The following is a 14935-nucleotide window of genomic DNA, read 5'->3' on the forward strand; positions in this document are numbered from 1 at the left end:
ATTATACCTGGCAAGCGTGTTAGCACGAACATGCGAGGAAGCTGATTCACTTCAAAGTGCTCCTGTGTTCCTGCAGTCGCACAGAGCCTCTGGTGTGCTGCTTAGTTTCGTCAGAAATAGAACTGTTGTGAGGATTTATGGGATTACCAAATCATTCCTCCGACTGCATCTGATCTAATGTGTATTTGTATCCGTCATTTTGCAGTAAAACATTAACATGTAAAAATGAATCTGTCATCATCGAGTCTGAAAAATGGCTTCACTGTTTACCGCGATGAGTATGCTGCCAATCCTCTCATCATATTTCAACCTACGTAGTCTTGGAACAATATTGCATGCCTCCTGTAAAAGTTTGAACAAAGCAATTACACAAACCCTCAGGTGTATAATTGAAGATGACATGCTTACACGGGCTTACAATGCATTTTAGCATGTTATTGGTGTCAGTGGGTATTATACTGGGTAAACATAATGTAGAGATGAATTTGACAGATGACACCCCAACTTACTCATTACGCCTTACGCTGCGGACCCGATCACAACTCAATTTCCAGCTCACTGGCTCACAGAGTCATTATCCTAAATATGATTTGCTCAATGGAGAAGTCTAAATAATCTGTAATATATTTAGTGTTTCTCAGAAGAGGAGATGTAGAGGGAATGACTGTTAATCTTATTCTGCATGATCTGCGTTCGCTTCCATCCTCCTTTGTCATAGCTCACTCTCTGTATGTGTTTGTATATTTAATGCCATTAGAGAGTTACTTTCACAGTATGAATTGCTGTTATGCCCCTCTGTTTTCCTCCCTTTAGGTGACCGAAACAAGGACGGGTCCTCTTGGATGCAGTAACTATGACAACCTCGACTCTGTCAGCTCCGTTTTGGTTCAGAGCCCTGAAAACAAGATTCATTTGCAAGGTTGGCCATCCATAATTGAACTCCCCCAATTTCTGATGGAATTGTCACAGTGTCTGTTCTCTGGCAGGCCTATAACTGCAACACGAGAGTGTCAGAATGAATTTAGCTTCAATCACTCTTTTGCTTTTTTTTTTTTTCTTTTTTAGCCATGCATTGCTTGCAGACTTCTGAAGTGAATCCTGGGCAGTAATGATTCAGAACAAAAGTAGCAGAACTACACAGTAAAACTAAAACTTAAAGTGAATCTCAGCATATTGCATCTGACGCCAAGTGTATGTCAAGCATGGGAGACAAAAAAAAGAAAGAAAATGAGAGCTGGTCTTCGGTGATTTACAGATCTACCATAGAAAAGCTATCTAAACACAATTTTTGCAGTAGCTAAAGTGCTTACAGCTCCCACTTCATTCATCCATGTGACATTTCCATGTTTGCACCCTGTTTTTGTCCTTGCCTTAGGCCTCCAGGCCATTCTGCCAGAGTATCTGAGGGCCAGGTTTGTGCAAGCAGCTCTTAGCTACATTGGCTGTAATGAGGAGGGCCAGTTTGTGTGCCGAAACAACGACTGCTGGTGCCAGTGTGCCGTCGACTATCCACAGTGTAATTGCCCCGAGGTGGATCTGAGGGCTATGGAAGCTAGTTTGCTGCAAATCCGAGATTCCTGGAACATGGCTAACCAAGAATTTGAAGAGTCAGGTCAGTGTTTTATTATTTGTATTTATTTATTTATTTATGCCATTTTAAATGACCCTCTCACTGACTGCAAATAGCACCCTGTTGTTGGAGGCACTGATGGAAAAATCAAACTGACGATCTTTGAAAAAGGGACTATTACATCCAATCTATGCAATAGCAATTCAACATTACACAGTGTAATACTTTTTGGACCCATGTGTTTGCAGCTTCTTGCAAACACACATGGTTATGAAAACAACTAAGAAGCCCTGTTCATTTAACTTACTTAGACACAACAGATTTTTTCCCTGTTCTGCACATTTTTTAATTTTATTGTTTTTATCTGTTTTCAGGGTTTTTGAGGGAAATAAACTATTAAACCATTTCCTGATCATAACAAATTGTCAGTTGTACATATCAGCACACACCTTTTATTTAGTATTATTTGGAATTCTTGCATGCAACAGCTTACATTAATTGTCTTTGATTTACATTCAGTAAGAAGATTATTTGCATTATCTGCAGATAACTATTGTCTGCAGTAATATCTATCTAGCAGCATGGGTGGAACCTCCCTGCCTTTCTATGGATGAACATGGGTACACAAATGGCAATCACTGTATAAGATTTGCGAGATGGATGTGTAAAAGAGTAAAAGCTATCCATTCATCAGCTGATGTGGACTTCTATTAGAGCAGCTGATCTTCCTGGATTGCGGTTGAGCTTGACTTCATGGCCTCGATGATTTAATGATATGTTCAATTTTCTGTGACTTACAAAGTATGAGGATCATTAATATTAAAAGATGTGTGATTTCTGTAAAACAAAGGATGTTTTGAGGAGGTATTCTAAAACAATTAAATATCAGCTACGTTAAGGCTCTTAACAAATGAATGAAATGAAGGTACCTTACTTCATTGTGTTGATGTAAAAATCTTATAAATCCAATCCTGCCGTAAAGCAGCACTGATTATTGATCAGTAACACTTGTCTTAGTGGCCTAATACAGCAAGAGGTATTAAGTAAATAATAATGAAATTAATAAAATTTCTCTGGTGAAAATCGAACCACTTTTCGAGCATTCAGATTAATAACACTTTTGTGACCTTTGAACCCGTCTTTAGGAAAAAAATGCATGGATGATTTACAAAGTCCAGTACATGAAAGAGGAGCAATTACAGCAATATTACTGGGTCAACAGTGATTCAGTCAGAAGTAAGCTCTTCACTGCGGTAGGAGCTGTCATGCCTTTTGAAACACAATACAGTTGCTCTAATCTGTTTGCAGAACACAATTTAATAGCTTTGTAATAGCACTAGCAATGATGTTGCAGTTGTTTTAACCAATGTCTCATTAGCTTTTGCATTTTTTTCCACTAATGTACCCGTTGACCGTTATGTCAAACTCTTCTTCCTCAGTCTTGAATTTTACTGTATCTTGCAGCATAGCTCTGCATCCATGTTCCCCTGTCATTATTAAAACTGTGCTGCATCCACAGGCTCTAAGGGCATCTTGCTGTTTCACTCATTTCCAGCTCTGCCTTAAGCTGTTTTCAGTGCACCTAGCTGGCTGTGTGTTATTACCGGCTACATGCTTCTGTACTAAGGGCAACTTGATTAGTGCGCAGTTGGCAATGACTTAAGCAGCAAGGTGCCCAGAGAACTGCAGTTACACTGCTGTATTAAATAATGAAAAATAAGTTTCCTTGAAACCCCTGAGGATCTACTTGTATAGTCAATCTAATAGAGGACAACTCGCACCAGCAGCAGAGAGATTAATAATCATAACTCTTATTGTTAAATGAGCTTCCTACCATCAGAGGATGGTGGACATGATTTGTTTTAAGTCCCACCACCCACTGAGTGGTAACTGTTTAATAATTAAGACATCATATTTTTTATACCTGGATCAGTATCCTATCTCAGTGTTTGGCTAAGACAAACCATAGTCATAACAGAGCATTGAAACAGTGTGAAAAACTAGACTCAGGGGAGCATAAATAAGAGAGTGCACTTCATATCCAAGAGAGATCCAAGAGGCTTTAGTCTAAATAAACTGCAATATGTTGCACTAAGTCAAATACATGCTTAAAGTTGCCGGACTACTAAGACGCATAAGTTATTAATTATAACCTCATAATTAAGTAATTTAAGAAAACCCTGCCAAATAAGCCTCCTTACACGCGTCGTTACCCTTCAGCCTCCTTGTGTTATTTTTGATAAGACCCACGCTGTGTCTGTACTTGTGTTCCTGAAAATCTGACAGTGTTTTCTATTTTTAAAATTGTACAAAAGGAAAATGCCGTTACCTTCCTGGGTTCAGCAGCTGACAAGATAATAATGGTCATTAGAGCGCAAGTTTCCAGGGATGAGGTATTGTTGTCTAGGTGATAAAATAATAGTTTAGTTAAGAAGTTACTTGCCATTCCCACCTTCTCATGGTTATTCAACATTATGATTTTGCCATGATGTTAACTATATTAAATTAATCAGTATTGTTTTTTAGCCTGAAAGTACACCTATATTCTATATGTTTCCTACTTAATGAGCCAAATGACAGTATAAAATAATCAATAATAAGAAGAAGAAGTGAATGTACCTATTGTTTTGCCCATTTTTGAAGTCAAATCTGCTACTCCTCCCAGAAACACAGGGTCAGCAAACTTACTGGAAAGAAAATACAAAAACAATTTACATATCCACTGAAACAGGTCAAAACTCAACGTTCAATGTCAAAATAAGAACAAGATACAATGTGAATCCATTGTAAGGAATGAACATGAATAGAAATAAGATGGAAGTATGCTAGTAATGTCAAAAATAAAAAAAAAATACAAAAAGCACTGCAACAGAAGTGAGTCTTGATCTGTGATTTAAAAGAAGACACTGACAAAGCGAGCCAGACCATTCCACTAACAAGGAGTCCTTAGAGCAAATGCTCGATTGCATTTTGTGTTTAAGACTGACATAGAAATTTTTAACAGGTTTCTGCCTGAGGATTTGAGGCTGAGCTATTACTGTGCAAGTAGTACAGTGTGTAGTACTGTGAGCTCACGGCCTATCATTTGCTTCCAAGGAGCCAGACTTCTTTTAATTTTGACATAGTGAGACATAGTTCTTCAAGCTTTCTGAAGGTCTTTCAAAGTTTTTCTTTGGATATTTGCTGCTTTTTCACTCATTTTCAAGACTAGTCCTTGTACCTGACCATTTTGTTTTTTTAAATTATTAACTCACATGACACAGACCGATTAATCATTTAAAAATTTAACTCAAGGGATAAACCAATGTTGTGCCAACAGATAGATACAAGATAGAGAACAAATTTTAAAACTACATCATCAGGTACATTAGGTACCATAAATTGTTTCCATCAATGGAAGGATGGCTGTCAAGAATTTCTAAAAATGAGTCTTCACTAATCCCATGTAAATGTACACCCATCTGGAACAACCCTAATATCCTACAAAACAACAATATGATAAACTTCAAAGGAATTAAATACTTGGTACATCTATTTGAAAGACTAGACTATTCTATTTGACAGATTAGTTTTACAACATGGGATTAACGAGAATAGATTTTTAGAATATCAACAAATTAAATCTATAATAAAAAAAGAAATTCAAGCCTTATCAAATCAAATTACAAACACCATTAAGTGTGGTACAATTCCTCAATCTCAAACCCCCCAAATTACTGAATACTGCAAACTAAAATATGCAGGAAAACTCTCTGTTAAAATGACTAGAAACCCCAATCTACAATTAATACAATCCTGCATAGAGTGCACCAAATGGGTCAACGGATGTTCACGTTGGGTTTTGTGCTGTCTAACAGCTGCTCACACTGTCAGGGCAATATACCTGACAATTACATCCACCTGTTCAGAGGTTTTGGTGCCATTCCAGCCTCCCCTTCAGTTTTCTTGTTGGGCAACTTAGATGATTTCACAAGAAGCCATTTTGAAGGAAGGGAAATGGGGAAAAGGGGTCTGAGGTATCCCAGATTACACAAGAACATGGACTGAGAATCAGTGGCCAAGTCTTGCAGAGTATCTTGAAAAAGATTTCAAACTTGAATCCAAGTTTGAAGTCTTTGGTTCAAACTGTTGTTATCATGTGAGCAGGAGGAAGCCAACATTCAGAGAAGAGCTTTGGAATGTTCTTCAAGAATCCTCTACAGCTATCTCTGAGGACTACTTAAAGAAATAATATTTTTTTACCGGATATATTGTATCTTCATGTATGGTTGCACATTTCACTACATTTCTAGCAAGAAATAGAGAAAGGAGGAATGGCTCAATACTTATAGTACTGTTTATTATGGGGCCAGGGCATGAAGGACTTAAAAACTAATAAGTAAAATGTTAAAATCAGCTCTATGGGCAATGGGCAACCTGTATAGGGTCATGGACTCTATAAAATGGAGTAATAGGTTCACTTTTCTCCGTTCCCATAAAATGCCATTGCAATATTGTAACGAAGAGAAAATAAAAGCAAGAATGATAGTCTGAGTATTGATTACTTATTGTATCCTCACAATATATCTATAACACAGGTACTTGTAGGCCTTAATAAAAGTGAGTAATATTAACGCTTTATTGGAAAGGTTAGACTTTAGTTGGATGCTAGAGACAAAAAAGATTCCAGCTGCACGATGTGTAATCTTGATAATGTGGCTGAAGGATCAGAAATTTACTGCTCCTTTTTTTAAAATCACTTTTGGGCATTTTATTAGACAGTGGAAGGAGGCAGGAAATGTGAGGAGGGGGAATCAGATGCAGTAAAGAACCAGCCACTCAATGCTAGAGGCATTTGTATCAATGCTAAACACGTGGCTATTGAGCCACTCCCACAGTTATTTTTTTCAGACTGAACACATTTATATTACCCTGGTTTTTAATTTTCATAGTCAACCACTTAAACCCCTTTTGTCTTCCAGAATAATAAATCGTACTAGTTAAAATAGTTGGGAAATTTAAATTTATTGGGAAATATAATATTTATAGTAATCCTTCTACACAGTGTGTGCATAGCCAGTCTACATTAATATTATATATTAGCGCTGTCAGCGTTAATCTAGTTAAAATGATGTTAACACCATAACCGCAATAACGCAGCAAATCTCTGTTAGAGAATTAACGCGGATCGACCTGTGCGTGGGGCTGCACAATGTGTCAATGTGTTAGCGCGGTTAGCTCGTTAAAGCGTTAGTGCCGTGCAGCCCCATGCACGGGGCGATCCGTGTTAACTCGCTAACGGAGATTTGCCGCGTTAACGCTGACAGCACTGTTGTATATATTTCACACATACTGAAACATGTAACAAACAATATTCTCCTGAATGAAAAATTATTTTCTTATGCTACTTTTATGGATTATGGTTTTTTTTCTCCTTTTTTTCTATAACTGGACAATGATCTGACAATATCCTTTAACAGCCAGTGTCACTTAAACTTGCTTTGTCTTGTCAGATTTGCATTTTGCTACTAAGCTTGTTTTTATTGCAGGTTTGCATGACTGATGTTTTAATGTTTCAATAAGTTAAGCGCAATGCTAAAATATTTATATAAGCTGAGATATATTCTTATTCTTCTTTGACGCAGAATCCTGTTGTTATTCAAAATGTAAATCACAGTGATGGTTATTACGATGAAGACACGGATGGGATGTTTTAAAAGACAGACTCGTTCTTGGATTATGCCATCTCATTGGACGCCAGTAATAGTCTTATCTTTTAAACTAATTTTAGTTAAGACAAATTAATATATCACACAATCTGCTAAATCTGTGATTAGAAGAAAGAAAAAAAATAGTGGTGGCGGCAGCACCATGTGATTTTTCTTTAGTTTTCAAAATACAGGTCATAGAAAACACTCAGCTTATGAATTTCACAGGAACATGTAAAGCTTTTTGCATAATCAGCAGGGAAGGCGTTGGGGCTTAATTGGTTTCCCAAATTGATGCTTTATTATCCAGACAAACAGCACGGTCTTTTTCTAATCAGAAGTGAGCATGTTTTCGATTTTCCATACATCCAATCATGATTGTGATGATATTGTTATTGAAATGTAATCTGTTAGCACACGAGGCAAACAGCATTTCTGAAGGGCTGACAGATGTTATCCTCTGTGCTCCAGGCCCATCCTGATTTCCCCCTGACAGACTTGCTGCAGAAAATCTGTATGCTATTCATTAATGAATCTTACCCCATCACCGTATTTAACTCTGCCTTTTTCTATTAGCCTATGCTTCAAACAATATCACTTCCAGTTTGCCCCACAGCTCTTCAGTCTACATGGACTCTGCAAACTGATTTTCTCATTTTGGCTTGACTAAATTAGCCAAATATAGTGAGAAAGCATTCAGGTCAGTTAGGCAAAGTCAGACAGGAACAATCCACTTCTTTCCAACACAGACTAAACTATCTTGCCTGTCCTCTGTCTTTCAGATGAGTTCCAGAACTTTGTTCGAAGGCTTCCTACATTCTATGCTATGAACGCATCGGCCATTCAATATTTCTGGAAAACGGAGCCGACCATTCTCCAGCGCTACAAACAGCTGGAGCTCAGCACCCAGCAGCTCCTGAGCAAAGCACGACGCATTATCAACAAGCTCTTCACCCTCAGCAAAAGGTGTCAAACTCAGCCCAAAATTATTATGCTGAGAGAGAGGTGAGAAATATAAGTATTCCTGCTGACCTTTCTGTGGATACAGATGTGTTAGGCCGTGTGTTTGCGCGCATGAGTGTGAAAAAATAAGCAAAAATTCCAAAGCCTGCAGCCACATTGCAAGTCCTTTCAAGCACGTTGCAAACGGCAGTGCTCATTTATTTTCCTCAGCCCGCTCTGTGCGCAGTGCTTTGTTATCCCCTGAACTAGGCATTATGCTAATAATACACACAATACATTAGCACTTTGATATTCAACCGAGGTCTCACTGAAGTGAGCTATAGTGTCACACCTGATGACTTGGCTGCACTCCCAGTCCGGGTCTCCTTTACATTCAGGAAATCAAAGTTATCCTCCTGTGAAATTAAAGTTTGCAGTGTTTCAAAGGAATATGCAAAGTTTGGGCCATTTTTCCTGTTGGTTAACTTGACTGCAATGAAATCATATACTAAAGAAAATCTGCCGTGGATCTTCTGTTGATCATTCCATCTATTTTTGTGTTTTTCTCCACAAAGTTTAGCTATAGTCTGCAACAAAAGCTTATGAAAAAGAAATGTAATTATGTCAGTGCAGCTGAAGTATCCAGGTTTATTTTAGGAGCTATTTCAGGTGAGAAACCAAATATTCATCCTCTGCAATGTGATTTTTTTTTAAATAAATATAGAGCTCGAATCTCCAATTGCCCCCACCTTCATTTCCTCTATAATGAGGGAATATATCTCTGTTCATTCAAACTGTACATATTTACCTATAAAATCTATGGGAACATACAGTGTTGTAAGTCATGTATTTGGCTCATACCTGATTTCTTACTTGCAGTTTTTTTAAATGGAGATTTCATTTATTAAGGAGAAAATGCGTTCCAAACCCACCTGAATTAATCACATTTTTTGGAAAGCTGGGTTCTATTTTATTAGCCACATGCAGACCTGATTACTGCCAGACACACTAAATCAAGAAATCCCTAAAAAATCAACCTGTAGAAATACGTTATACTGGCGTCTGAAGAAGCTCAAGAACAGATGAAAAACAAAGTCATTGACATCTACGAATAGGGTTACAAAACCATTTCTAAGGTTTTGAGATTCCAGTGAACCACAATGGAGAGCCATTGAGAAAATGGAGAAAACTGAAAATTGGTGAACATTCCCAGGAGTGGCTACTAAAATTACTCCAGGAGTGCAACCATGGGAGATTTCCAAAGACCACTGCTGACCTTAAAGGACACAAAGGCTCATCTCACATTTGTCAAAAACCATATCAATGATCCCCAAGAGTTTTAGGACAATATTCTATGGAGTGACAAGGCAAGAGTGAAACTTTGCAAGGTTTGAGTCCTGTTACATCTGGCAAAACAAACATAGCATCATAGAAAGATCACACCATCAGTCAAACATGGTTGTGGTAGTATGATGGTCTGGGCTGCTTTGCGGTTTCAGCAGCTGGACAACTTGAAATGGATGGCTTGATGGCTGAAATGGATGCAACCATGAATTCTACTAGAAAAATCTAAAAAAAGAATGCCCGTCTGTCAGTTCATGACCTTAAGCTCAGGGACACTTGGGTTATGGACAATGAGCCGAAAGACTCCAGCAACTCCACCTAGATGGTTAAAAAAACCCCAAATGAATATTTTGCAGTGGCCTGTTAAGGTCTGTGCTTAAATCAGATTGAGCTGCTTTAGCATCACCTTAGACAGGCTGTTTAATTCAGCTCTCCAATGAGCCTGAATTAAAGCAATTCTACAAAGCAAAGTGGTGATGTGAAAGACTCATTGCCAGTTATTGCAAAAGCTTGGATATAGTTCTTGCTACAAAGGGTGACGCAAGCAGCTATTAGGTTTAGGGGGCAATTACTATTTTACATTGAAGTGTAACAAATATGCAAAAAACTAAGAGATCAAGAAGAGGGCAAATACCTTTTCACAGCACTGTACATATATGCAGTGTTAAATTCGGAGTTGCTGCAAGCACAGTTGTGTTTGCTTACATTTTTAAGCAAGGTAAAGAAAAGGTTTTATTTCCTAAAAATAGAACACAAAAATTGTTTAGTTCACCTGAAGTAGTATATTTAGGGAATCCAAATTTTTATTTGCAGACTCAAACTCAAGGTACTGCACCACTTTAGTATATGGGTTTTCTATACAACCAAATGAGCTATACTGACACTTATTTGCAAAGATCTTATAAGGGAATAGAAATGTATTCAGGTTATTACCATTATAGATTGACCATCGCTATAGGGAAAAGTGTATTTCTGATATTTAAGGGGAAATGTATAAGAGCGATAAAGGCAGATTAAAAGATTGGTCAAAATCATTGTGGCTGAGCTCTCAGTCCTGCACTAGTCATACTACAAAAGATTCAATACAACGACAAATGGTTATTTTTTCGCATGATTTTGCATTTCTGTTTCCAGATGGTCCCTCATATCATATTAACTTGATTCTTAATGGCTTTCAGCTCCAGTCCTAAGCACCGTTTCCTCATATAGCATCATAATGCTGCAGAATCAGATGTTCCTTAGTAGCAATTTATGCAAATTAGGTGCGACCGAGGTCATTTACAGCTATATTCTTAGTAATATCTGTGCTGTGCAAAAAAATTAAAAAGATGCAAAATGTTCATCCCTGATGGAAAATGGTGACAGGTTTAGTAAATGTTCCCATCTGTGTATAAAAGCTTGCAAACAGCTAAATTACAATGATGAAATAGGCGACTTGCAGTGTTTTGAGCTGAGATGAATCTTCAGACAGCAGAAGAATGTACTGCCCTTTGTCAATGTAATAGTGAATAGTTACATATATATATATATATATATATATATATATATATATATATATATATAGCAAGAATATACAAAGATTTTATCCTCATTTACCTTACATATCATACCGCCCTGTACATAATGGCCCAGCTCACAGAGGATTTGTTTTTCATATGGAATATTTGTACATCTCTGTAGCCATTATTCATGTTCCAAAGCTTCACAGTCTTTGTGAGATGAAGACAACGCAAACATAAAAAAAAAAATGTAGGCTGTTACATTGTAAATCCATTTGGAGTTTCTTTTGTAACTTTCTAGTGCAGTCTTTGGAACTATGTACAGTATTTTTTTTCCTTTTATTTTTTTCCATGAATACAAGAGGTGTCAGGGCAGCCGTGATGGAGCTGCACAAAAACAACTGATAGGCGGCTTTTTCTGTGCTTCCAAAGTAAATAAATGTGGCTTGTAATGGAAAAAATGAAGTGTATCTAGTGCAGAGGAGAAGTTTTCTTCACTAGTCAAAATGTACGCTGTGGCAGAAGGAGAAAGTTCGTTTGTGGCATTGATCTGTGTGAAATGAACTGACAGACAATGAACAGATTGCAGAGTGAACACCCGGCTTCTCTTTTGCCCATACTGCACACTGCGTCTCCATGACAGTTTACATGTCCTGCTGACAAAATGTGCTTATGATGGCGAGACAGCTTCCTCTCTCTTGCTGTGCACAGTCTCCACTCTGGAGGTGAGATATGCACAACTGACTCTCGCTGATGAGTTTCAGACAAGCTGGGTGCCGTTAACACTGTTAACGCATTACATCGACTATCTTTTGACAAAATGTCACCAGATTTAAAATTTGATTTGAGGAAAAAGAAAAAGTCTTTTGCTCCTTTCTGTTTTTCTCCACATCACACTGACTGCGCTCACTGTGATGCTGGAATACTAGAGGGGGCTTGCCGGTTCAAAGCACTTATAAAAGAAGAACAAAAAAATGGTCTCGAAACTAAGAAACACCAGAAGCCTTCTATAGACTTTAGCTCTGCATGATAATTATTTTTTCCTAAGATATGCATCATTAGTGAGTAAAAGTACAGTACACTGGAGGGAACAAATTATAGAGCTGGAAAACAAAAAGAAAGGAAAAGAAAAGAAAACGCAATCACAAGTTTATATATTTAGTTATTTTTACCACTGGAAGGTGTTCTAAGCCATGTTTCTTTTTAAATAATTGTTTTCTCAATTAAAGTGGAAAAAACACATTTGAATATATTGCTTTTTGCACAGACCTGACAATACAAGTGAACTCACAATCATTTATTTCCATTTTTTTTCCTGTAACTGTGAAGTCTGCAGCAGCAGTATGTTAGTTTATCCAGCTGTTTAGTACACAGTTTCACCCTTATCATCACTTTGCTTAGCTTCACCATTTGTGTGTATTTTTCCAGCCCAACTAGAATCTAGAGACGCAGGACTGTGTAGACGAAATCCATTTAAATATGTTGTGTAAGTTCAAACACAACTCGATCGTATCCAGTTTGATAGCTGGTTTAAAAATTGACTCAGTAGAATATTACATGTATTATAGCATCTTCTTTATAATCAATTGCTTCATATCCAAAATATCAAAATGTTCTTCAAAAATGTTTTGCATATATTTACTGCATTTATTTGTTGCAGTAAATATATGACACAAATACTATACTTTCATAGTATTTGTGTCGATATAGGAATATATCAAATGCTTTTCCAGTCAATGTATTAAACATTGAGAAGCTAAAATAATTTGTGGAAAAGGGTAAAAAAGCCTGATTTAAGAATTACATCTAACATTTATTCATCTATCTGTCCATCCTCTTCTGCTTATCCTTATCATTGTCGCAGGGGTCTAGAGCCTATCCCAGCTATCCCAGGGCAAGAGGCGGGCTACACCCTGGCCAGTCTGATGCAGGGCTAACGCTACTGTTTATCATGGGATCAAATTCCCAGTGATACACACACTCACCAGCACACACACAGTGCAGTTTAATTTCTTTAGTCTAACAACTGTTTGAACAAATGGTACTTTTCCCTTCAAAATTATGTTTTTTAGATGTAAATTACTTATACATGCACTTTTGTTTCCCTTAAATTAATTTACCAGCTGCACACGGCTACAGCAACAGAACAGCCACTCTGCTAAAGAACAAAAGTGGATTAAAAAATCTGACAGATGTGGAACATAGCAAGCGACAGACTAATTTACCACATTATGTTCCTGTCATGCATTCCATCTGCTCTTTCATTCAGAAACAATTTCGGTATATTGCTTCACCGATATAGTTTGTGGCTTGGAATAAATAGAGCATTTTGCTAATCATATACTATATGTATGGTTCTAGATGTACATAGGGCTAGACTAGACTCTGCACGTTTCCAACTTAAATAAATGATGTATTTTCCTAATGTGATCTTTATCAGCCTCTTATTAAACCTAATATTGTTTTATAGGAAATTTTGTGTGATGCCAAAGCCGAAGCTATGTTTTGATTACCATTTGTGGTTGCTTTGGTTGTTTATGCTTTTAACAAGAGTGTATCTTTTTAGTATTTTCAGCTCTGCCCAAAGTAAACAACATAAAAATTGTAACGTAATTAGCATTAGCTTATTTTACAGAGGGAGACTTTCCAATTACCCAATTAGCTCGTTTTCTTAGCACTAAATATAAAATGGGTGTATTTCTAACTCATCATCTTTTTTGACCTTGCATATTTGTAGTGAAACGACAAGTGATCCATCTATAGTAGGATGCGTTTTAGACTGGATAAGTGGACAGGAAATCTTTTCTACAGGGATTTCATGAAAACATTGAAGGATTTGAATGAATCGCTTAAATGTGGGACTTGCGTAGCAGGCATTGGTCTCTTGAGATTATGATGTGATACAGAACAAGCAATGACTGTTGATCTCCCCCATAATGCACCTTCCCTCCCCTACAGGGTCTAGTCAGGAAGCAGGCAAAATTTAACTTAGCTGTGTTTCTTCAGAAAGCACTTAACCATGCATATGAAACTCATAGTTTCAATCTGTTAGTTAAAGTAATGACTCAGTTTTACTCCTTACAGTGCAAGAGTTGGTTGCTCTAAATTACATTTAACATATTTTCATGTGTCATTAACGAATCATATAGAGCAGGAGAAGACAGAGGGACTTTGACATTTACATTTCATGGCTTCATAATTGTGAAGTGCCGCATAACTGCTATATCCATAGCCATATTTTCATTTCATGCCCACATATTTATTGTTCAACTTCCCATCTATATCCACTGCATCTCTTATTTATAGGCAAAAATCTGAAAAGAAATACATGCAAGTGTTTTTTTATTGTTTATATTTTTTAAGTATGTGTGAGGAAAAACGCTTTTTCTATGCTGAGTCATCTCTGTTTTTGTTTATAGATTTTACAATGTAACAGCTTCCACAAAGAAAGAAAGTATGCACTATAATTCTTAAAAATTAAAATACAGTGTTTATTCTTAATGAAATTTGAAATTACTCAAAGTTATATGACCATCTAATAATTACTCAGCTTACCTAATGTGAACAATCAGGAGCATTTTATAAATATTATATTTGACAATAAAGTAGAAACTCAACACCCAACAAAAGAGAAAGCACCTGATGTAAGCATAATGACCCGAAAGGGAAAAGAGATGTGAGCGAAGACAGTAAATGGGATTGTGAGACTTCACATTGATGAAAAGCATACGTGATGATCACTATCAAACTAAGTGGCTCACAGGTTTTCTCCATACAGAGGAGCATTGAGTTTGTCATCAAAATATAGATTTTTTTGTTGTTTGGTTTAGAAACAATGAGATTAATGTTTGAAGCCATGTGATTCTTGTGTTATGTACTCTGCATCAACAATG

At 37.0% G+C, this 14935-nt stretch overlaps 1 protein-coding gene across 2 annotated transcripts in view; it reads left to right on the plus strand.

Moving 5' to 3' along the window:
- Positions 1 to 14935, plus strand: part of LOC113008657 (BMP/retinoic acid-inducible neural-specific protein 3-like) — a 62954-nt gene that overhangs the window by 46052 nt on the left and 1967 nt on the right. Inside the window, exons 5-7 of one of the 2 annotated variants that reach the window (XM_080291375.1) lie at positions 814 to 919; positions 1376 to 1612; positions 8040 to 8223. In XM_080291375.1, coding sequence (XP_080147501.1) covers positions 814 to 919; positions 1376 to 1612; positions 8040 to 8223 — 527 coding nt within the window. Of the gene's footprint in view, positions 1 to 813; positions 920 to 1375; positions 1613 to 8039; positions 8263 to 14935 lie in introns of both variants that reach the window. The other variant, XM_026146233.2, reaches the window with a different exon arrangement.

Source organism: Astatotilapia calliptera, chromosome 17, assembly GCF_964374335.1.
Source record: "Astatotilapia calliptera chromosome 17, fAstCal68.1, whole genome shotgun sequence".
NCBI lineage: Eukaryota > Metazoa > Chordata > Actinopteri > Cichliformes > Cichlidae > Astatotilapia > Astatotilapia calliptera.